At 38.6% G+C, this 25,285-nt stretch overlaps 2 protein-coding genes across 2 annotated transcripts in view; both read left to right on the top strand.

Moving 5' to 3' along the window:
* LOC140242596 (cAMP and cAMP-inhibited cGMP 3',5'-cyclic phosphodiesterase 10A-like) overlaps window positions 1-18,720 on the top strand; it is a 33,053-nt gene extending 14,333 nt beyond the window's left edge. Inside the window, exons 16-24 of the mRNA XM_072322347.1 lie at window positions 848-996; window positions 1,843-1,926; window positions 2,864-3,014; window positions 3,737-3,943; window positions 4,952-5,073; window positions 6,448-6,559; window positions 7,344-7,424; window positions 8,169-8,257; window positions 15,692-18,720. Coding sequence (XP_072178448.1) covers window positions 848-996; window positions 1,843-1,926; window positions 2,864-3,014; window positions 3,737-3,943; window positions 4,952-5,073; window positions 6,448-6,559; window positions 7,344-7,424; window positions 8,169-8,257; window positions 15,692-15,779 — 1,083 coding nt within the window. The 3' untranslated portion in view covers window positions 15,780-18,720. The remainder of the gene's footprint in view (window positions 1-847; window positions 997-1,842; window positions 1,927-2,863; window positions 3,015-3,736; window positions 3,944-4,951; window positions 5,074-6,447; window positions 6,560-7,343; window positions 7,425-8,168; window positions 8,258-15,691) is intronic.
* LOC140243039 (ashwin-like) overlaps window positions 1-25,285 on the top strand; it is a 59,264-nt gene that overhangs the window by 32,252 nt on the left and 1,727 nt on the right. The window lies entirely within an intron of this gene.

The raw sequence follows: 25,285 nt of genomic DNA, 5'->3' as shown, positions 1-25,285 counted from the left end.
GGGGTTGTGATAGGGTCCTAGATTAAAGTTGATGTCAGGATTAGGCTGAAGGTTAGGGCCATGTTTATGGGTAGAATTTATGCTTGGATTAGCGTGCAGAAATTTCATGGGAGCAGTACGTTGTAGCAGGAGCAAGTGTTATGGACCCACGTGTTACATGCCACGATGAATCAAATTCTTACATAAACTATTTGCACAGCACCAGAATTTTATTGCTATATGCGGGCCTTGGTATTATTGCGCACTTTTCAACATTGAAACCAATGATAATTGCAGTTTAATGTGGTAGCAACTGAACTGAAGCCCAATGAACGAGAGTATTTTAGATGTCGTTTCTTTGACAGTGCAGTTTTAAGGGTATGGTCCGGTAAGGTTTTTTTTTTTTTTAATTCTATATAATTGACAAACCATTCTTAGACAAATATCAATACCTTTTTTTTCCATCTCAGAAATTCCTACGGCCTCTAGAAAGGAGAAGAGCACTTGTCTTTTTGTAATCTTTAGCGTACACACTATATGTCATTACACATTTATTAACCAATGCAATCAGTATAACATACAGCTAGTGATGTTATCACCAGTGCATGCATTCAAGTCTTTACCCATACTGTTTATTGCAAGCAGATCCTAAAGCAAAGAAATGGTATCCAAATCCATTTACAGATACAAGTATATATTTTCAGTGACTATTTTATTTACTTCACATGTGCCAGGCACAACATCACAGCTGCCTACACTACAATACACAATGTTGTGAACCTTTGACAGATGTTGTTGTTGTTGTTGTTGTTGTGGTTGTTGAAATGCAGTTTTAATCCTCTCAAAAACTTCTGAACAACTCTTGCAGATCTACAGCAGTAACCGACACTGCGAGCACCAGCTAGCCGTGGCTAAGGAGCAGCTGTCTTACTACACGTCGTGCACCGAGGCACAGGTTGAGCGGCTCCTCAACAGCTGGCAGAAGAGGACTTTTACCATGCCCCAAGACATTGACAAGTCAGTCTCTCAAGCTTCTTCTCTGGCTCTTTACTTGCATTTGTTTGTTATTGCCATTACTGCTGCTGCAGCTGCTGCTGTTGTTGTTTTCAATCTTTGTTGCTTCCTTATTCTTGTTCTTCTTGCTCTACAAATGTTCACTCTTCATCTTTCTCTCTATTCTTCTTTTCCTTCCCCTTCTCCTTCTTTTCCTTCTTTCACATCTATCTCTGTGAGGTCATTTGGTGTCTGGTGGTGTTTGTAGTGTTTGTGGTTGAGATTTTGTTTGTTGTTGAAACACTCAGCAAAGAAAATCCATATCCCATTTTCTCAATACTCGTTTTGAAGAATCAGAGACTCCAACCCCAAGCGCCTTCTAATCTGGACATTCTCCCGCCTAAAACCCATAGCAAACTGGAGACTCTAACTTGATGTGAGAAAATGGTAAAGGGCACATCACGAGCGCAAAGTCCCTTGCAGCTGGGGTCCAGCTTTAGGATTCTAGATGCTCTATCATGCTATCTCAGGCTTCAATATACGAGGGCACTAAGTAGATAATTTGATGATTTAAATCATATATTTTGGTTTGATACAAAATTGTATCATAATTATATCATATCATATGAAGATAGATGTTATAAATCTAATGATATGCTCGACCTTGAATCCCCTTGGATTCATCAAAATTCAATACCATGTTTTGAAAAAGGTGTTTCGGCAGGAGAAATTAAATCTTAGGCGGGAGAACAGGACATTTTGCAAAAATGGGCTTTTGGCCAGAGATCTCCGGTCGAAAGCAGGAGAGTTGGAGTAGCTGAGAAATATGTGTTTACATCTCGAATGTGTGTTTCCATGCTTATTCTGCAGGTTTGAATTCCACAGCAGGGCCCACGTCTCTTCCCTCTGTGAGCTCTTCATCTACATGTCCCACAGACTTTTCGGTCCTTCGTAGTAAGTTCTTCTGCACTGTGTGATAGCAACGCAGCCAGACTGTGACACGATTCCTTTGTGATCTTCCAGCTTTGTTATTCATTTTTTATCCCATCCATGTTATCTCAGTCAATGAGCTTATCAAGATGCTTTTCTTTTAACCTGATATAAAGTAACTGCTCAGTCTTTATGCTGGGAAATTCAAATGATATATACTGTGAAATGTTGTGAAGTAATTGTTTCTTTTATTCCATGATTATGTCAATGGAGATAAGACACAATGATTACTACAATGCAAGTATTATTGAATAGTAAAGTTGATGCAAGTTTCTGACTGGGTACATCACGACCACATCTTAGCAATCAACGTTTGATACCTGAAGAAAATATCTTTTGTGGGAGTTTTAGTGGTTTTTGTTATGTTTTCATTCATTTGCCTCATAGTGATATCCCAGAAAATAAGCAGAATTAATTTTGGATGGCTGATTAAAAGGGAGCAGAGGGTGGCATATTTAAACCATCTACACTGTCATATACCAATATTTTGCATTATTTTGCAGTTTGAAAAGTTGTGTATGTTTTACGCTATATCAATGTTAGAATGAACTCAATGAAATATATATTTGAAGATATTTCATGATCATGTTTAGAAGTATCTTAGTCTGTGAAGTATGTTACAAACAGGTAATTTTCACTGAAATTTGTCTAGTGTGGAAACTAAATTTTGCAGCAGTTTTCAGTGACTACACTCTGCCCATATTGCAAACAAGTTACCAATTCATTCATAGCCGTACACCAACGTTGCTTTGCCCATCACACTCCACTCACAATTTTGTTCATTGTGGAGAATTGATCATGCAGCAGTTTCCACTTATACACCTTGTCCGTAGTAAAAACAATTTACCAACTCATTCATAGCCTTACACCAACATTGCTTTGTCCACATCCTCACTTGCAGCTTTGACATGACCACACTGGCACGGTTCATCCTGACCGTGCGCAAGAACTACCGCCTGATCCCCTTCCACAACTTCTGCCATGCCTTCGACGTGGCCCACACCATGTACATGCTGCTCATGAAGAGCGAGGGGAAGTTTACAGTAGTTGAGGTATGCCAGCGCTTTAATTGTGTCCTTTATAATCTGTATGGGAGCATTCCTCTGTTGAAGTCAATATTTCAATATCTCATTTACATAGAACATGCTTTCTTAATTCTGGAATTTTTTTTTTTTTTAGTCTTGTTTTTTTTTCATCTCCGTGCCCCATTAATTGTGATTGTTTTTGGCCATGCAGTTAAAATGTTGGATCTACATGCCTCATACATCCGCTGTGATGGATGTAGGAGATGTTGCTTTAATTGTGGAACATTTTTTTTTTCTCAGTGGAATAGCCATGGCTGTTCTATATATTAAAGTGAAAGAGAATGTCGCATTACAATATCAACTTATCATCACTTTCTAATTGTGGTCTTCAGTACTGCCCCGAAAAATTCATAGTTAATATATTAAAGAAGATCACATGTTTGTTTGTTTTTTTTTAATAAAATGAAGGAACTAGGAATATAGTGTGACAAAAACAATAACGAAGAACTATGTAATTCAGTTTACATGCTTATAGGACGTCCTTGCAGCTTACACAAATGTTTTGGTGCAGCATGCTTTGCTTGAGAATGCATCTTATTGCTCATAAAAATATAGAGATCTCTCTAAGACTCTGAGTACCATGCGGAAAACAAAGGTCAATCTTGTGTGACCACATTCTCCACATGATGCAGAGACATCAAAGTGACCATTAGAGAAATTATCATCCTGCCCTGACTGTCCTTTTGCAGATGTTGTCCATGTTCATCGCGTGCATCTGCCACGACATCGACCACCGGGCGCTGACCAACAGCTTCCACCAGAAGTACGGGACCCCCCTTGGCACCCTCTACCAGTCCTCCGTCATGGAGCAGCATCATCTCAGCGTCACCATGGACATCCTGCAGCGGGAGGGCCACAACATCTTCTCCCGTCTCCCTGGCAATGAATTCCAACAGGTATGGCGGATTTCTTTCACCAACAGTTAAAAAAAAAAAGAAACAAAACAAAAAAACTGGGCAAATATTACCGTAAAATGAGGTATGTTTGCGTGCATTTTAATTTCGCGAATTTTGCGAGTGCCAACATTCGCGAAATTAAAATGCATGCACGCGAAAGTTCTTGCCTGCACAATATGCATTGAATGCCAATGGCAAGTTGCAAAAATTTCATGCTGCGGAAATGGCCATTGGCTCCAATTCGCAAAATTTTCATGCCGCAAATATATCGTGTTTTACAGTATTAGGATGAGGTACACGTGTCTTCCATACAGCTGCAACAATCGTTTATGTTACCAATGGACTTAACAAAGTAGGGGCCTGCACATTGAGAGTTTACGATGATATCCACCAAGCTACAACAGCTTTTCAATATACTGGTTCTGTAAAACCAGAAATTTTCGTGTGCATTAAACTTTTGCAAATTTCATAAGAAGCCAAGATTCACAAAAGAAAAATGCATGTGAAAGTGTTTGCCTGCACAATGCATTGAATGCCAGTTGCAATCCGCACAAGTTTTGCCATGCTGCAAATATTTCTGGTTCTACAGTTAAAGTGCTTGTACTGGATATTTTAGACAGCAGATTTAAGTGTTAATTTTCCAGTACACCATCAATATCAAAAGTGAATGGAAGAGAGTTTTGGGTCAGGAGAACAACATCAATATGTGATCATTTCCTTTATAATATGTAAATTTCCTTCAATGAATGCTAATTATTGTGTGCAGTGCATTATCCTATAAGTATGGGATTGGCAGTTTTGACTAAAACATAAATACAAGAAAAATGTATGAGGAAAATGCAACATGAGACTGAAGTCAAATTCACTTTCCCCTTAAATTTTGAAGGATGGTCATTTTGTCATTCAAGCACACTCTCATAGTGACATCACCAAACTGTGATCCTGCTTGAAGATTAGATTTATTAGAGATATGAATTATGAAGATATTGCCATTATTTTTTCTCCCAGGTCATTGACCAGATGAAAGAGAACATCCTGTCTACGGACCTGGCCCTGTTCTTCGGCAACCACAAAGAGCTGTCCAAGCTGCTAGTGACCCAAAGCCTGGACTGGGGCAATGACAGACACAGGTGACCATCTGGTGGTCAGAGGAGCTAGCATTGACCACCGGTCAACCGACATATCATATAAGATGTGTTTACTACTATCATCATTAATTCTTAGGCAATCTTCCAGTTTGCCAGAACAGCAGAAAGTCAACCTAGTGACTGTAACGTGTAGGCCTTATCACTCGAGATTTCAGCCAGTTTCTGTTCATATTTGACCACTTCACCATTTTCCTAAACCCACAAGAAATGAAGTGGGTTCTTGTATGTGCGTAGGATATGGCATCCAGGATCTGAAGAAAAGCTTAACAACTCGCCAAGACTTTGATAGATAAGGGGTCCAATGAAGAATAAGGCTGTAGGCCAGGTGATGGGAAAATTAATTTTGCAGTTTTTTTTTTTTTTTTTTTCATGGGGGGGGGGGGTAATAAAAATATGATAATATGTTCTAAAATACAATGTATGCAATAGTTCAGGCAGCATATTGTAGGGCAGGGCAGACATACACATTGTTCTGTTAATTTTGATCGTTTTGTGTATCACCTTGTCAGTAAACATTTGTATACCTTTGTCCTTCAAACTATCCAGAACAGTAATATTCGTCATCGATGTAAAAAAAAAAAAAAATGGTTCCCAACCCTCTGAAAACAACTTTGAAACAGATATCTTTTATCAATGTTCAAATACAGTCTCTGACCCTCTTTTGAAACCCTTTTTGAAAGTACAAACTTAGAAATACCTGTCACAGTTACAGTCACCTTTACTCTTTATGTGCCATGTTCGCACAGTCAACTTAGTCGACAGCGTGCCAAGTTCGCATATTTTGCTGAAACACACGAACCCGCCTAAACCCACCCAAACCGATCAATAAATCACCAAATGCCACAGTTCAGTGAAAGCTTTTCTCGCGATTCCATTCTTGTCACATGTAGCTTGCAGTTTATGTGGTGATTGACTATCAAGTTGGGTTCCTTTCTAGGTATGCACGCAAATTCTATTAAGTTTCTAGCACTGTTGTGTGTGCAAAAGTCGTACCTCTACAATAATGCGGCTACTGGTCATTTGACAGAAAGCAATCATAGATTTGTCATACAATATACATCAAAGCAAAGCTTGGTATTTTCCCCCACAATATTGCTCGTTACATGTCCAGGGTAACAAAAATCCATAAACGTTACATAGATTTGGAAGACAGAATGTTTTCCCACACCATTGACTATGCTGCTGTGTCAGAATAACGTGGCACACAGGGGGTTTACACCATGGCATATAAAGAGTTGATTTAACTATGTACAGTATAGTTAAACTTGGTTTATAACTGTGTCTTGGTATGACTGCAAGGTAGTGTTTCACCTCAGGGTACACTTGAATGAATTCTTTGATATTGTCTGGCGGCAGGCTCATCGTTCGCTCCCTCTTCATGACGGCAAGTGACCTGTGTGCCACAACCAAACTCTGGCCTGTGCAGCAGGAGATAGTGGACTGTCTCTATGAGGAGTTCTACAATCAGGTCAGTGTAATCTGTCACTCACCTTGTGGCTCTGTGTCTCACAAAGCACTTTAAAGGCATGGTATAGTATTAGTGAAAATGAGGGTTGGGCTTTTGACTTTGCACCAGATACCAAGAAATCACTTATTAAATGATACAGAGCATGCCATTCTAAGAGAAAATTAAAGTATATTAGATGAAAACTGGTCTTGGAATGGCCGAGACATCCAAAAACAAGGTAAAACAAAGCAATAGTAATAAAAGGTGGGTCCCACCTTTTATAATGGTTGCTCTGTTTTGGATATCTCGGCCATTTCCAAACCAATTTTCATCAAATAAACGTAGAATTCCTCTTGGAATTACATGATCTTTCATATTTCATTAGAGGGTCTTCATTATCTCACCCAAAAATGTTAGAAACCTGAAGTTAGGTCTCAACCAAAACTATACAACCCCTTTAATAACCTAATAATCTCAGAGAAGTGGCAGTGTTGTCTAAAAGTACATGTGACCTGCATGGAAAACTAACCCAGAAAGAGATGCACAGGTTGGTGATATGCCAACAGGATTGAAAATACGCATTTTAGGAGAACTGCTGATTTGGGCCGGGGTTTTGGTGTATTTCTGAAAGACTTGTTGCATTTCTATCCTTTTTGTCAGATTACTTTAGTATACCTTGCAATTTAAGACTGTATGATTCACATTTGAAGAAAAGTTACATAATGATAGAAATATCAATAAGGAAATATTTGTACACTCTTTGAAGCAATAATTCTGATCAGTTCTATCCTTGATTTGTTGGTAGGGTGATGTGGAGAAGGGCCGTGGTGACGAGCCAATTGCCATGCTGAACAGAGACAACCGTCCGAACCTTGCGAAGGAGCAGGTGAGAGTAATTTGACACAAATAAACAAACAAACTAAAAATGCACTCAGAGGGGGCAGACCTCCACCAAGCCAATAACTCATTTCCACCCATACATGCCATTTCCCAACATAGAAGCCTTTTATTTTCGTGATCAGCTTCGCCCAGGAACGCTTTAGTGCGCTTATATGTAAACCTCCAGTGTGCGCAGTTAGACCTCCCCAAGTTCATTGCTCTTATATGGCAAAAGATCAGAAATACTTTAAAAATCCATAAGAATTCCCGGATCACCATCAAAATTTAATCACCTGTTTCTTGTGTCATCAACTTTTCCTGCAAGTTTCATTCAATTCCATTCTCAACTTTTTGAGTTACTGTAAAAGTGGAAATTTTTGCGGTGTTGAAATTTTTGCACATTTTGCGCATCCAGGAGCTAGCGCGAAAATAAAAGCATGCGAATATTTTTGCCTGCCATATCCAGTAGTTGATGTCTTGATTCCACGGAATTAAAAACATGCAAAACTCTTCTTAACCGGCCGACCGCGAAAAATTAGTTGCACGAAAATATGCACTTTTACAGTATTTTGCAAACAAACAAACCAACACCTATGATCACATAATCTCCTTCTTTGGTAGAGGTAAAAATACTTACTTTGAGGAGGCATTCTTGTCTGAGTGTTTTTATATCACATGTCTGAAAGAGGTAAAACGTGTAATTGTATGATATTGCATATAATCTTTGTACTCTGGTTCTGGACTTTGATAGGTGGCATTCCTGACTAACATCTGCATCCCTTGTGTCTCCACCCTGGTTGAGATCGTACCTGAAGCCGCCCCAATGCTGGCAGGCTGCAAGTAAGTCACATGCCAGGGACGTCTGCAGTTGACCTTTGTACTCTGTGTATAAAGGTGTTCAGATCTGCAGTTAACTCAGTCCATACTGAATTATGAAATGTCCGTAGTTCTCGTACGTACCACTGAATTCTGAAATGCCACCAAGTTCCCATACGCAACAGGTTAAAAAAAAAAGAAAAGTTTTTGTTTACAAGTTGGATGTAAGTCTAATGCCCAGAACTTCTATGTATTGTTTAGATTCTGCCAAAAGTGTTCAGATTCCCAGTCAAAGCATTAAGTTTGCCGGCAGGTTGCAAATAAGTCCATTGCTATTAAAGGCATTTTGTGTCTGTATTCTCTGCATTAAAGTTTGATTCTCTGCAGTCAAAAATAGCAAGTTGACTTGTGCCAGCATACTGGATGTTAAGAGCCGAAACATCTCTCCAATATTCAGTTCTACTGCCAAAAGAGAAAGTGTTGGCAGGTGGTTGCGGGAAAGTTCAGTGACATGGACAGCTGTGTTTGTAGTCTCTCATTGGGCTTGCTCATTCAAGAAATGCAAAAGAAAAAAAATCATCCTTTTGTGTAATGTATGTAGTTTTGATAAGGAGCACACATGAGAAACCAATTTCGAGCAAAAATCCTGGTGGAACCCTGATGCTATTTGATCACTTATATCAAATGGAATGATTATGTAATCATCTGTGTGGAGAAATTGGCTGTGATTCTGTGTCATGGAGCCAGCGGGTTCAATTTCATTTGCATGCCTATGAATGTGAGTCTGCAATATATTGGGCTAGAGCGTGAGATTTAGTTCCACGTTCTACACCTTGCCATTTGCTGTATTCAACCAGTAACTCTATACAGGTGAATCTCTGACACAACCTGAAGGGGTCAAAGGTCAGAAGCTTATGCAGGAGCACAGTGCATCAGTACTTGATTTTAATTACTTGATCAACTTCAAGAGAAGAGTGTCTGATTGTGACGGACTTTCATCTGACTTTACTCACAGTGTTTGTTTTTTTTTCCAATTTTCAAATCCACATGAATATCAATAATCTACTATAGATGTGGAAGAACTGGAACTAAAGAGAAAGAGAGAAAAAGCCAGGTGCCTTAACTTTGTTAGAGTATATTAAAAAGGGAGTCGATGTATCGCAGACACAGGTGAGTCTAATCAGAGAAGAGGATGTTTTCCCTTTCTCTCTGTGTCCAGCGGGTATGTTCCTGGGCCCATGGTGGTCCAGCTTGCTGGTGTCGTGACTTGAGTTTGGATTTCTTAACCAGGCAACAGAATTGAAGGCTGGCGTGACGTAACCCAGTTCCTTATTTTTGCTACACTCATTCTTTGCCACGGACGAATGTCCTTTTTGATCTGTGATGCTGAAAATGGAGAAAAGACACTTACAGTGAATAACACTGCAGCTTATGATAACTTTGTAATATGAAATGCATTTAAATTCAATTTCAGATACCTCGGTAAGACTTCCTCTGTTGTAGCGTGTTCATTGTAATGGCACGATCCTCTCTCAGAGTAGTAACCTGGATGTTAAGAGCCGAGACATCCCTCCAATATCCAGTTCTACTGCCAAAACAGAAAGTTTTGCCAGCTAGTTGCGGGAAAGATCAATGACATGGACAGCTGTGTTTGTAGTCTCTCATTGTGCTTGCTCATTTAAAAAAAAAAAAAAAAATCATCCTTTTGTGTAATGTATGTAGTTTTGATAAGGAGCACACATGAGAAACCAATTTCGAGCAAAAATCCTGGTGGAACCCTGATGCTATTTGATCACTTATATCAAATGGAATGATTATGTAATCATCTGTGTGGAGAAATTGGCTGTGATTCTGTGTCATGGAGCCAGTGGGTTCAGTTTCATTTGCATGCCTATGAATGTGAGCCTCCAATATATTGGGCTAGAGCGCAAGATTTAGTTCCACGTTCTACACCTTGCCATTTGCTGTATTCAACCAGTAACTCTACAGGTGAATCTCTGACACAACCTGAAGGGGTCAAAGGTCAGAAGCTTGTGCAGGAGCACAATGCTTCTGTAATTACTTGATCAACATCAAGAGTGTCTGATTTTGATGGACTTTCATCTGACTTGACTCGCATTTTTTTTTTCAAATTTTCAAATCCACATGAATATCAGTGATCTACATTAGATGTGGAAGAACTGAAACTAGAGAGAAAGAGAGAAAAGAAGCCAGTTGCCTTAACTTTGGTTAGAGTACATTAAAAGGGAGTTGATGTGTCTCAAACACAGATGAGTCTCATCGGAAAAAAAAGGATGTTTCCCATTCCCTCTATGTCCAGCAGGTACAACTGTACAGTTTTGTATGTTCCTGGGCCCATAGTGGTCTAGCTTGCCCGTGTCGTGACTTAAGTTTGGTCTTCTTAACTGGGCAACAGGATCAAAGGCTGGCATGATGTAACAGGCTCCTTATTGTTCCTGCACTCACTCTTTGCTGCGGATGAAGGTCAATTTTGACCTGTGATGCTGAAAATGGAGAAGACATTTACAGTGAATAACACTGCAATTTGATGATAAGTTTAATATGAAATGCATTTAAATTCAATATCGGGTAGCTCAGTAAGACTTCCAAGTAATCAGAACAAAATGGTTATCAGATTCGTTAACAATCATGTCTACAACAATATTGGAAGGCAGCTTGAGCGTTAAACTGATAAAGATTGTGATTATACCTTATTATTATTATTATTATTATTATTATTATCATTATCATTATTTTATTCGGCATTTCAGACATTTGCACATGTACAGGGGTAGACATAAAACACATTTGATTCAGCATAACACAAATAAGAAGAATTATAACACAGAGACAAAGCGCAAATGAGAGGAAAAAAAACAACAACCCAGATTGTGACATAGAAAACAGGGCTGCCAGGGCAAGAAAAGGTAAAATTACTTACCATGACCCACAGGTCTTCTACACCACACCCCATAAACTATGTCAAAATCTGTACATAAAATAACACTTACACTGTATCAGTCACAGTGAATGAAGCAGTGTTAGTGACCTCTGTCACAGTGCGTTCATTGTGATGGCACGGTCCTCCCTTGAAGTTGTAACCTTCGGCCTTCCTGTTCGTGCTGCATTGTCAACTTCGCCTGTTTGCTTGTATTTTGCTCTCAGCTTCCTACTGGCATTGAGTAAGACCCCACCCTTTGAGCAACCTCTTTCACTGACAGGAGCTCCTGCTCAGAGAAGCCTTAATGCAATTCCCCGATCCTGTAGAGACAGCCCAGGCATGATGGTGCATGGTTCTGGTCTTCTTAACTTTCATTAAATGTGTGCAAAAGTTCAGACATTAAAAAAAAAAAAAAAAAAATGATCATGTTCATTTTGTGGTGTTGAATATGGCATGTAATCCTATTTGTTTGGTGATAATGCTGAGTAGCTGTTAAGTTGCCAGCCAGAGTGTGGAATTCCATTCGTGGTTGTTTCAATGTTATCAATGAAGTGTGACGTTTTCTTTGAGAGTAAGCCTTGAGAGATAATATCGCATTCTTCATAATGTATTCAGATATTGTCAGTGAAGCTTATGCGGTTGTTTGGTCTGCGTAAGTCTCAGGATCTGTTGCCCGGTGTGTGTGTGCTCATTCGTTGCCATGTGCAATGTATAAGCTGGTGTGTGGGTTGTAAGTGTATATTATGACTCCTATTAACTTATCCCAAATATTTTCCACATGTTATAAACAAAAAACATGAAAGAGTATTTGTTTTTAAACTTACCCAGCTAAATGCCCAGTGTTATCAGGTACCCCCTAACAATGATATTGGTAACGATTTACTAGTTTCATATCATACACAGATGACAATTTCTTGATGTTTCAACTTGATGTTTCATCTTTGTCAAACACACACACACACACACATGCACGCAGTGAGAGAGGTCATTTTAGGAAACATAGCAAGCTACATGCCTGAAATATTGTCAGGTTCCTCCTGAAATAATATTGATAACAATTGACTAGTTTCATATCATGAGTAGATTACAATTTTCTGATGTTTCATGTTGGTCAACAAAAGAAAAAAAAATAGATAGGTAAACTAGACCCGGAATTTGTCAAGACTGACAAATTAGGTGATCCGATTTTTTTTTAATCAATGATTCGAGTCCTGATCGCAATAAGCATGACCATATAGGTTTCATCTGTGTTTAGAGACATTGGCCGTGTGATATTTGGATTCTCATTTAGAAAAGAGAGTCAGGTCTGCCATCTTTGGTACCAAATTCGGTATACACTATAACGAAGATACAGAATGAAGTATATTTGACCATTTACCCAACTTTGCACAGCCAAGATGGCATCTGAGCAAAAAGTGGTTATTTTGCGAAATGATTCTTGTAACATGGTCTTTGCGTGTGCAAAATATGGGAAAGATAGGATATGTATTCACCAAGATACAGGTTGAAACATTTATGACCTTTGACCCTAATTTACATACCCAAGATGGTGTCTGATCAAGTAGTTGTTATTTTATGAAATAATGTACGTGACATGAACTAAACATGTGCAAAATATGGGGTTGATAGAGGCTGTTTTTCTTGAGTTATTGCAAAGAAAGTTGCAGAGAGAAAGAAATATCTCAATACATCAAAGATAAGTTTGATTTCAACCAAGTTTTTTGACGTGATCTCGGCGTCGTATGAAAAAAAAAAATTGAGAAAACATTGACAATAGCCCAAAGTCTCAGCTACAACATATTAAAATCTAGGAGAAATTCACAGAAGAGTAAGTGAGCTAGTGCTCGATAAAGACCGTCATGTCAATTTTCATTTCCAGAAAAATTCCCTCCCATAGAGATAACACATAAACTGGTTAAATTTGACAAGGTTACATTATATCCATTTTCACGAGGTGAAGACATCATCCGATTAAAACTTTGATCGAACAAAACTCAAAGAGTATTTAATTGGCTACAACATACTAAAATTTGGAAGAAATTCACCGAAGGGTAAGTGAGCTAGTCGTCGATAAAGACAATCAGGTCAATTTTCACATCTAGAAAAATTCCCTCCCATAGAGATAACACGTCATAACGAAGATACAGGAAGAAGTACATATGACCTTTGACCCCACTTTGCACAGACAAGATGGCCTCTAAGCCAAAAATGATTATTTTGTGAAATGATCCTTGTAACATGGTCTTTACGTGTGCAAAATGTGGGAAAGATAGGACATGTATTCACCAAGATACAGGATGAAACATTTATGACCTTTGACCCTAATTTACATACCCAAGATGGCGTCTGATGAAGTAGTTGTTATTTTATGAAATAATGTACGTGACATGAACTAAACATGTGCAAAATATGGTGGTGATAGGGTATGTTTTTCTTGAGTTATTGCAAAGAAAGTTGGAAAAAGAAAGAAATATGAAAATACATCGAAGATAGGCTTTGATTTCAACCAAGTTTTTGGACGCGATCCCGATACCGTATGAAAAAATGAAGGGCACATTTACGATAGCCCAAAGTCTCAGCTACAACATATTAAAATCTGGGAGAAATTCACCGAAGGGTAAGTGAGCTAGTGCCCGATAAAGATAGTCATGTCAATTTTCATTTCCAGAAAAATTGCACTCCCATAGAGATAACACGTAAACTGGTCAAATTTAACAATGTTACTTTTAATCCCCTTTTACGAGGTGATGCCGTCATCCAATCAAAATGTTGTTATTATATTACTGAAAGACCATTTATTAGGCTACAACATATTGAAATTTGGACGAAATCAACAAAAGATTAAGTGAGATACGCCTGAGTGAACTTGAAATTTGATGACGTCATTTTGAAAATTTACTTTTTTTACTTTATTAAGAAATTTGATACCTTTTACTCATTTTTTCAGCATCGCCAACCCATGAAATGACATGTACAACTCATCAGCTTTCAGAATATGTAAAGAAAATGGGGGGTCACCGTCCATCCTGACGAGTAAAATCGGATTTAAAATTGGCAGTTTTTTGGCATTGTTGCACTGTATATCGCCATTGACGCGCGCGCGGAATTTCAACTTTGACGGGCCCGTATGACGTCATTTTGAGTCGGATTGACTTGAAACTTGGTAGAAATATTCCTTGACATTTCAGACATCCGATCAAAGTGAAAAAACGGGAAATTGTTATTGCATATGAGCTGTGCGTGCGTATATGCGCGCGCGCGTACGCGTCCGTCCGATTTTTTCAATTTTTCAAAAAATGCTCCAAATGGTCTGAAACGTGTGCAAAAAAAAATTGAGCTCGATTTGAGCATACAAATATTTCAACGCGCGCGTACGCGCACGTTTTAAGATATAGATGAATTTTGAGAATATGAGTAGAATGCGCTTGACCTGAAATATATGTGACGTAAATTTCATTGCAAAATTCTATTCCATTAATGAGATATGATTGAGAATGTGTTTTCATATAATGACGTCATAGTGACGTCACGGTCGACTGATCACTTTGATTTTAGTTCGATTGCCGTCTTTGGGAGACGATACATATATGGTATAAGTTTGAAATTGATAGGAAGAGGACTTTCTGAGCTAATCGATGCACAACTTTTGGGGAGAAATAAGAAAAAGAAGAAGAAGAAAGAATCCGTACAGAAACAGAAGGTGATCCGAGAGGATGCTCGGATCACCTAATAAACACAAAAAAGCCCCAAATAGAGAAAGGTAATTTTAGGAAACATACCGAGCTGCATGCCTTAAAATTTATCAGGTTCCCCCAATAATGATATTGGTAAAATTTGACTAGTTTCATATCATACATAGATCACAATTTGCTGATGTTTCATGCTTGTCCAAAAAACAAAAAGAAATGAAACAGAGAGAGGTCAATTTGAGGAAACATACCAAGCTACACGCCTTACACATTATCAGGTTTCCCCAACAATGATATTGCAAGCAAGTGACTAGAAGCAACTACGTAGTGTAATTCATGCTAGGCTACAGCAATTTGCCTGAATGTGGGAGAAACGATGAAACTTATGTATACCAATGAGTGCAAGTAGGCTACTGACACAATGGTAGCTATGTAGATAGTGTGTACTGACCGCAACAGTGGTGCATGATATTGAAACATCTTACTGTGAAATTCAAAACATGTTTCTGTAGGGGAGTATCTTGGGTAAAGTCAGTGAGTTTTGTAATGGTTTCAATTGTGTTTGAAATCACTTGCTTTTTTGTCTTCACTTCTTAGAGGTGTCCAGATAGTAGAGAAGTCCAGATAACAGAGGGCCGGATGATTGAGGTCTGACTGTATTGCCAATAGGAGTTTCAGCCCACTGTGTCTCCATCCCACTGCTGTCGCACATTCTGCAAGTTCATCGGCAGCTTCCACAAAATATCACTCTGTCTGTTTATTGTTGTGACTATGGGAATATCGTTGTTGTATTTTCTCTGTCCCTTTTTTTTTTCATATCCATTTTAGAGACAATTTGGGACAGTGGCAGCTTGAGGAAGAGGGAAGAACCACCACCATGTGGAACGTGGGGGCATCGCGTGTGAGCAACAAGTAAAGAAACCTCACATCATTCACGGCAAGGATTCATTATCAGGCTGAAGGAATTCTTCTACATACTTCAGACAAATGTAATCCAGTTAATGATTACTCTGTTAACAACAAGTCACTCAACCTCACATCTTTGCAAAGGAAGGATTCATCATTACCCTCAAGGAATTTTTCTTTTTCAATATGCATCAGACAGATATAACCCAGTAATTGCTTCCTTTTTTCACAGCATTTTGTCACCACAGACCTCAATTAAAGAACCAGATTACTGCAAGGTGTGATGTATAAGTATGCATGCTGGCTGTCTTTACATTTTCGTCATAACACAAGCAAACATAACATACAAACACAAACGAACTAAACACTTGGCATGACAAATACTAAAAAGCGTATCAGTGCAAACTTTCAAATTTTAAAGACACCAAATCCTTTCAAGTATTAATGTGACATATACTTTTCTGTGACATACATATTAATGTCATAAGACAGCTACAAATAAATTGGCTATTAACGAACACAGAGATCTATCTATAGATAGTATTAGCTGAAAACATTATCCCCAACCAAGATCATACTGCGACTCCTTTTCATATTTTCTCCCTCTCTCTCCTTAGACCTGCATTTTTTTCTATCTTAATATAGAAATTGTGGCAGGGATGTTGTCTTTGCATGTTTTCTGTTTATCTTGAGTAAAACAGGAGAAGATTGTTCATTTATTTTTAATGAGTTTCTTCTACAAGATTTCATAAGTTTGTTTTGTAAACATGGTTTGTGAATGACAGCTACTATCTTTACCATGGTCAAGTAGGATAGTTGATAACTGTTTGTAGAGGTCAAGGGCAACTGCAGCCGTGGCTCTACTGCAAGAGCATATTCAGCCCTTGATAGAACCTTTTTGACAATGCGCTGTCATATTTTTCTTGTGTATAGTACGTTCCTCGTCTCACATGTAAATCAGAAATTTGTGCACAGTTCCTTGCATGTCGTGCATTGTAAATGAGAAATTTAATCCTGATGTTGATCTTTTGATGGTCTTCACTGTGTGTGAGCTTAGGGCATTTTACCCATTACCTAAAGATAAATCTCTGCTTTCTTAAAGCTGTTGGCCTTGTATACATTCTGCAGAAAATGCAGAGACTTACAGAGCACACATCAAGATTGCTGTGGGACAATACACTGCATGTAGTATGGTCTCTTGATTCCCAAAGAATCCCCACTTTGGTTGTTTAGATTTGCTAAGTTGTAGATTTGGACGAAAGACAATGTCAGCATTATACAGGGATAATTACAGTAACTCTGTTTTATCAAGCTCGCTGATAACAAGATATCACTTTAAACGGGGTGAATTCTGTGGTCCCACTTTCACGTTACTGTATTCAGCTGTCCTCTTTATTGATATGTTTACAACAAGGTACAAGAAGGTAAAATCAGTGGTCCCAGCCAGGGTTACCTCATTATAATGTGGTTTCCCTAAGTGTACCAGGCAATCAAAAGAATTGTAAATACAAAGAATTATTGTAAATACAAATTGGTATGTGGAGGCACCTCAGTTTACATTACAGTGTCTTAAACTACAAAAAATGGTAATTATACCCCCACCCACACATAGTATGTATGGGGGTATATAGGAATCTTTTGTGTCCTGTTTGAGCAGATACATAACGTCTCAACTGTAAATGAATTTGTATAGTCGACACATCATGTTTATGTGTGGTCAGTAAAGTCTTACTGTGTGTAACTAAGTTTCCAATTTCCTTGCGTAAGAAAAGAAAATTAATAAAATCAAAATGTTTTAATGAACTGTTATGCAGCTTAATGTTGGCAGAGGATTCTTTGTATACCTTAAATGCCTTCTCTTTATAAAGGAACACATTAATGGCACTTACGTGTATGATGTAACAAACATTTCCCCCCCCCCCCCCGCCAATTTGTAAGTTGGTCTTTTTTTTTTCTTTTTTTTTTTGATTCGTCAAATCCTACTGTAACATGTAGCAAAGTTATCTAACCAGTCGCAAGAGGTTTGTTTCTATGTATAAAGAGAGATCAACATAGGACTTGTTTCAGGTGTGTATTGATGTCATTGTGTCAGAGATATGATTGATGTCTTGCAATGTGAACAATACATGCCATTGTTCATAATTGTTGTTTCCTTTTTGTGGGGGGGGGGGGGGAATGCCCTCCAATACATTTGACTTCTACAATGTGTAAGTGGGGAATGTTTTGCTTCATCTTACCCATCACTCCTTTTCTAGTGAAAAGTGCCATTTTCTGAAAGGCAGGCGTGTTGGTTGAAGTCCACTCTATTCCAGTCCATTAGGAGGCAATATACAACGTAATGGTGTAATTGGTGGCAAGGGTTCACTGCAATACACTCTCCAGTGACTGAGACTCATTTGCGTGACGGGAACGGTTTTACATTGATACCTGATGTACTTGTTTCCATTCTGACTTGTATGGAAAGTACAATGTATAATTTTCATCAGAACAAGTTTTGGCATTACAGTCACTGTGAGAATGTACCATTTCATCAAAGATGGATCATTTCTTTAGTGGCAGTTCCCCAAAACAGGACTTTGAATGATAACTCTCTCTATGTTTGCTTATTCCCAATATGTTTGAGGCATGTTTATCTATTGCAAATGAAGACGAGTGTTTACCTTGACGCCTTATAATGCCTTCATTTTACATTACTGCAAAATAATGCATATTTATACATGTACATGGAATGTAGATTCACTATTGATGCCCCATCCATGCTGAAATATCAAACAAATTTGAAGGCAGTATACAAGTGTCTAACTCCTTTATCATTTAATTGTTATCTGACTGTAATGTATTGTTTGTCTGTTTTTAAGTGTTATTTTGATTGTTACAATATATATACTGATGTTCTACGCATTTCCTTGCCAGTGACATGAATTAAAATTGGTGTCAACCAAATTTGACAATGAATGCTCCCGTTTCCAATATGTTTGGGTTTTTTTTCCAACTTTGTATAGATATATCTATTGCAACTTGCAATCAATCGCAACTTTCTTGCAACACCCCCTAAGACTCTACTTGCAAATAATCTGTAGACAGAACGCACGGAGGGTCATCAGTTTGTAAAACGCACAGATTTTTTCTTTCAGTTTCAATCTTAGTTTTATTTTATTTCTGCATTTTGCTATGCAAATCATACATGAATAAACTTTGTTTAAATACATGTATTTGATCAAACGAAATGGAATTGAAAAAGAAGGCGATAAAGCGCAAGAGTCTGCCATCTCGAGCAGGTGATTAATGGTTAATGACAGAAAAATAGACCCAAAAAAAATCTATTAGAAACTTTGATTTTACCACGCTGACCATGAATTGAAATAATTCTATCATAGGACCTATGTGCGAGGAAGACGTAGCAGGGGCGTCACCAGCTTTTTTTCAAGGGGGGTGCGTTTTGACACTAAATGTACAGATGTACCAGCGAGATTTTTTTTTTTTTTTTTTTTTTTTTTTTTTTTTTTTTTTTTAGATTTAGGTACATTATGTGACGGTGTGAGATCCTCGGCGAGGGAGCGAAGCGGCCTAGCGGGGGAGGGGGATACCCCCTTTCACGGTAGGGACTTTTTGTAAAAACAGAGTATAAAAGTCGCATTTATAGGGCATTTAAAATAAAAAATTCTAGGGAATTAGACATCGTAAAAAAAGCACTGTAAAGAACTACAATTATAAGATGCGGGTGTACATTAAGTGACGGTGTTAGATCCTCGGCGAGGGAGCGAAGCGACCGAGCGGGGGAGGGTTACCCCCTCTGACGGTGGGGATTTTTGTAAAAGCAGAGTATAAAAGTCGCGTTTGTGGAGCATCTTAAATCAAATTTATGGGAATTAAACATAGAAAATTCACTGTAAAGGACTATGATTATAACATACGGGGGTACATTATGTGACGGTGTGAGTTCCTCGGCGAGGGAGCGAAGCGGCCTGCTAGCGGGGGAGGGGGATAGCCCCTCCCACGGTATGGCTTTTTGTAAAAGCAGAGTGCAAAAGTCGCGTTTGTAGAGCAATTTAAAAGCAAATTTTTAGGGTATTAAACATAGTAAAAAAAAAAAAAAAACACTGGGAAGGACTGTTGTCATAACTTATGAAAACCATTCATTTCACTAAGTACGGGCAGAGGGAGTCTGAAATGTATTGATTAAAAACTTAAAAGTGATTGCATTGTTCGAGCAATACAATTTGTTCTTATATTAGCATAAAAGCATAGAAGAAAAGAAAAAAATCCAAGGTTTGCAAAATGATGTTTCTGGGTGCGCACTCGATAATGAAATAAATAAATTTACTCATAAGGAAGTATTAGTGTATAGATAATACTTATGTAAATTGTAAGTGTATTATTCGCCCCGTTATGGGAGAAAATTTCGCATTTTCGGTTATGAAAGTGACAACTTTTAGACGAGAAAGCGCCTTTACTGTTCATTTTGGTCTTTCAATAATTGATCAATATTGTCACAGGGGGCACGGGGGGGGGGGGGGGAGGGGGGAGGGGCAAATAAAAACTCGTTTTGCCCAATGATGCACACTTCTATGAAATACTCCGAAGATTGTCAGTCCCCAAGTGTTGAATCTTTAGTTAGGAACATAAATCAAAGACAGTGAAAGAGGATGAGGGAACTTATGAAAATATTTGAATTCAAGTGACAGATACATCAAACATGTTTTTCGATAAAATATTCTGAAATTTGTCAATCCCCCAAGTTTTCTAAGTGTATGGTTGAAGACCTAACGGGGGAGGGTGCGGGAGGGGTAGCCTCTCCAGCGCGACAGAGATTTTGCATTTTCAGAATTGAAAATCAACAATCCGTTGCAGAATGAAATATTTGGACTGTTTTCTATCAAAAAAGGAAGAAAATTTTCGTCATTTCGAGAATTAAGGGTGACGTTTGCCCCTTTGTCCTCCGGGATTGATGCTCCTGCATACGAGAAAGCTGTTGCATTTTTAGGATTCAAATGAAAATATAGCTCATAAAGACATTTGGAATTTAGGAAGCTCTCAATCCCCCAAGGCTTTTAGTGCACTGATAATAAAATGAAGGGAAACCAAGCGGGCAAAGGGTTCATTGAAAGGAGATACTTATCCCCTCCCACCCGACGGAACTTTGGCATTTTTTTTTCAAAGTGAAGTGACAGATCTGGTGCGCACTTGCGATAAAACATTTGTAAATCTATCAATCTAAAGGTGTATTAAGTCCACGAAAAAAAAAAAGACCAAACGGGAGAGGGTGTGGGAAGGGGTATCCCCCTCCCACACGAGAGAGACTTTTCATTTTTACAATTGAAATTCCGCAACCTGGTTCACACTTTGGGTGAAATATTTGGACAGATTTCCATTAAAAAAAAAACAACAACAAGAAAAGCTTCTCATCTCGGAAATTATGACTATGTGTGTTGGGGGTGGGGGCAAATGATATGCTTACCCTATCAATATTTTTTTGTGGGGGAACTTTTTATCTGTAAAAAAGCAAAGAAAGAAAAATCTTCTCATCTCGGGAATCATAAAATGGGGGGGGGGGGGGGGCATTGCCCCTCCAAAATTTTTGTAAGGCTAAAGCTCGCACTTGGTCTCGCATTTTCAATTTGGGTTGGTCAGAAATAAAGTGCTGTGCGTAGACCCTACGTCCTTGCAGCACACGTACACGTATACACAGTGGTACACGCTAACGTGTACGTGCTCTGTCGGATACGGTCGATAGATAGTGAACACTGCAAAATAGATACATGTATGTATTAAATCAGTGCTGCCAGAACCCGGGGTGCGATTCTTATCCCTCGAATCTCTTGTTCCTTGTGCGAAATATGAAGAAAAAAAAAAGAAAGATAATTAAAAAAAAAATATTTAGCGTCCGGCTTTGAGGTCGCTCTCAGACTGATTTTGTTTGTTTGTTTGTTTGTTTGTTTGTTTGTTTGTTTGAAGGGGGGGGGGTGCGTTCGCACTCAACGCACCCCCCCCCCCCCCCCCCCCCACGGTGACGCCCATGCGTAGTTTCCTGTTCAGTAATATCGCATTGAAAAATACTCGGTGATGGCATGTCGTTTGAAATTGACGATCGATACAGAAATAGACATACAGCGTATCTGAAATATGAAGGGGTGTTCATTATAAAATAACCTGGAGAATCTTACACACTGGAATTAATGATAGTGTACTATTGTTATAAGTTCCTACTTCCTAGAATGCATCGTTCTCGTGTCACTATTTTGAGGAACATACGGATACCAACATGACAAAATCAATAGCTATGTATCAAAAATTAATCATATACAGAGGGGAAATAAGGTTTTCAAAACTACCTAAAATGCATCGGGTGAGCTTATTATCAAAATTGCGTCCTCGGGAGGAGAGCGAACTCAGCAAGACAAGAGCAGATGCTGCAAATGTTCTCACTCTACTTCAGTTATATCCTGAAGAATTCATTCTTTGTCGAACCTGCCAACAGAATACTCCTCCGGTATTGAAGATTTTGAAATTAAATGAACTTATAGTTCTTGGGAGCAAAACCATTGGTAAACAGCTTTCCAAGCCAATGTAACAGAATCTGAAATTTAATTCTTTCACAAACTCGGGTAACCAGTGCCATGTCATTTTAAGAATGGGGGTGATGTGAGAGAACTTAACGACGTTTTGTATACACACAAAATACTTAACCTAAGTTTTAAATTTTAATCTAAGTTTTGTTAAGATGCACCCAAATCCCCCAAATAAGCCGATTTCACCCAAAATCATCCCATGCAACTTTTTCTGCTGTTTTTTTAAGGAATCGACACCTCCTCTTTTATGTATTTTTCGGCAGAGTGAAACGAAACTATAAAAAAAAACCAAAAAAAAAAAACACCCGTTTACATACCGTTTAAACATGGAAGGAAGAAAACATAAAATAGTTGTCACTCTTTTTAGATAGGCAAATATCGTCTACTCGCAGGTATTTGTAAAGTTCGTTGGATTTTACAGGACTAACTTCTTTACTTTACATCTTGCCCATAGGTAATAATCCGTTTCCTGCACAGTCTGATGGGCCATGTCATCCGGTCCATGTGCGGTCACATTCCACCAGCTTTGGGCTTGAGAATAAAAAACAGGCAGTATGAATTATAACAGAAAGATAGGTACACTTGTGCCCGAGAGAGAGAGAGAGAGAGAGAGAGAGGGAGCCCACTCTTCGAAATATTATTATACCTCCATCCCCCTCCCTCGCGAAAGGGAAAATTGCTAGATACGTTCAATTAATCATCGTTTTGGCTCACAGTGTAGACTCAAAATGTACAGTAAGGACGCCTATCCTACGCGGCTTGTCCATCAAGAACCGTCCTCGGTGGCGGATCCAGAGGGAGCGCAAAAGGCGCGCACCCCCTCTTCATTTTTGTTAAAGTAAAAGAAATAAAAACAAAAAATGGGGGTGCGCGCACCCCCCCCCCCCCCCCCTTTAATTTTGCAAAGGCGCCTCCCCTTTACGGAATTCCTGGATCCGCCCCTCGTCCTCGCAAAAGCAGCAACAACAAAACAAGACAAAAGAATGCAAGAGATGGGTGCTACTACGTATTTCTTTGTGCTTTGTTAGCCGATGTTGTCAAAGTTTTTAGAGGAACAGCGCCATCTCTGGCGAGGTTTGAACAGTCAAGCAGTATCTTTAAGACACAGTATTCATTGATTTCTTGTTCATTCCATTCATTTTCTCATCGAACTATTTCTTATCATCTTGGGATGATATTTCATATATGTTGTGTTGTGAGACGGCTCATTAAATACTCTGGCGTAGTGTCATCGATACATCCTGGTTTCAAATATAACCTGACATCAAAAACATTGTTTCTTGTGTCATTCAAATCGTTGGATATCGACTTAATCAACTCAAGTAATTTGGAAAATGTAACATTCAAGACGTTAATGCAGCAAATGAAGAAATGGCATATCAATACCGGACGAATATTCCCCTCATTCGGTGTCATACCAAGCAGGTTTTTTTTTTTCTTTTTTTTTTTTTCTTGTTCAGAGATCAGATATCGGCGCATACGGCTAGATGGTATCAAAAGCTCGTTTCCTATAACAACACAGACAGCAACGCCCAACGGTTCTCTCCTTGTTTATTGAGAAAACAGTGTGCTTGGCTAGTCGGCTAAAAAGCAGATCCGTCTGACGTGTATCAGTCTATGAACTTCCTTGTCTGCAAGTTATCTGAATCTTCATCCGATCGAAAGCAACATTCAAGGTGCACATTACACATCCAACTAAAAAAGGGATATATTTCAACATTAAATTACACGCATTGAAATGAGATAGGTGATGTTTATATGCAGGTATGTATAAACATAATGATTATGTAGATCCGTTATTATCAAGGACATTAACGTACTGAAGACCGCTGGATAAGGTATATACGCCAGGCAAAAGACCTTTCTTTTTTCCCCAGTTGGTCAGGCACCATATTTCACACCCTTTGTCAAATCCACAATGCCCAATTATAGCAGTCACGGTCAATCAAAGAATGAACTTGCATAGACCACGTAACTGCAGCTCGTCAATTTCCACAGCGAGAAATATCCATTTCATTGTCACTAATCATTTTGAACTGAATGCGGAGCATCAACAACCTTTTTTATTGATATTGCCAAGTGCTATGTAGGCTTCAATGAACACTTTGTTGCTGTCAGCTGGACGTGCTGGCAAGCACTATTTATAAGGATTATGCCAGAAATGATCATTATACCACACAGATGCTTCACTACTAAAGTGGAGCTAAAAACCAACGTGCATGTTATCACAAACAACCTTTAGTCTGCTCAATGTTGAAAGTAGTCCAAAGTAATTGTCTTGAAAAAATGGTGGATGATCACAAGAGTCTATATAATCTATAGGGATCGTGTGAGATTATCGTCATACTGTACATGCAGGCCATACGTCCTGTATACTGATTGGGATGATAATGCGATATAGCGTGGGCATAGTCGCCATAGCGCCATTTCTATGATTAGGTGGCCCTATATTTGGCAGTGTGTATGCCTATATTGTTTTTCTGTGTTTTTCTCAAACAGAAAAGGGTAGTTTCCCCCCTACGTTGACTATGCAGTGTCATGGCAAGTTATGTTTGTGGCGCAGTTCAATAGCTAATTTCTTAGATTTGGAAAATGAATGATGAGTGCGTAGCATTCGAAGCCCTTTATGATACCTGTTATTTTTCACATGATTTTTTTTTCTTTTCTACGTCCATTGTCACATAACCTACGTGGTATATTTGAAGCTTTCTGTCATACCTGCCAATTTTCATTTTTTTTTATTTTTTGTTAAACGATACATTATCATTTCTTTCTATTTTTCCGGGTCATCAAATTCCATCGATTGTCATGCCTGCAAGAAAATAAAATCATCTAGATATACATGCAAGAAAAAAAATGCTTGATATTAGACCGCGCTACAGAGGAATTGCTCTATATGAAATATTCCTATTGTATTGTATTGTACTGTATTGTATTGTATTGTATT

This window comes from Diadema setosum, chromosome 19 (genome assembly GCF_964275005.1).
Source record: "Diadema setosum chromosome 19, eeDiaSeto1, whole genome shotgun sequence".
Lineage (NCBI taxonomy): Eukaryota > Metazoa > Echinodermata > Echinoidea > Diadematoida > Diadematidae > Diadema > Diadema setosum.
This window is presented reverse-complemented; position numbering and strand designations above follow the sequence as displayed.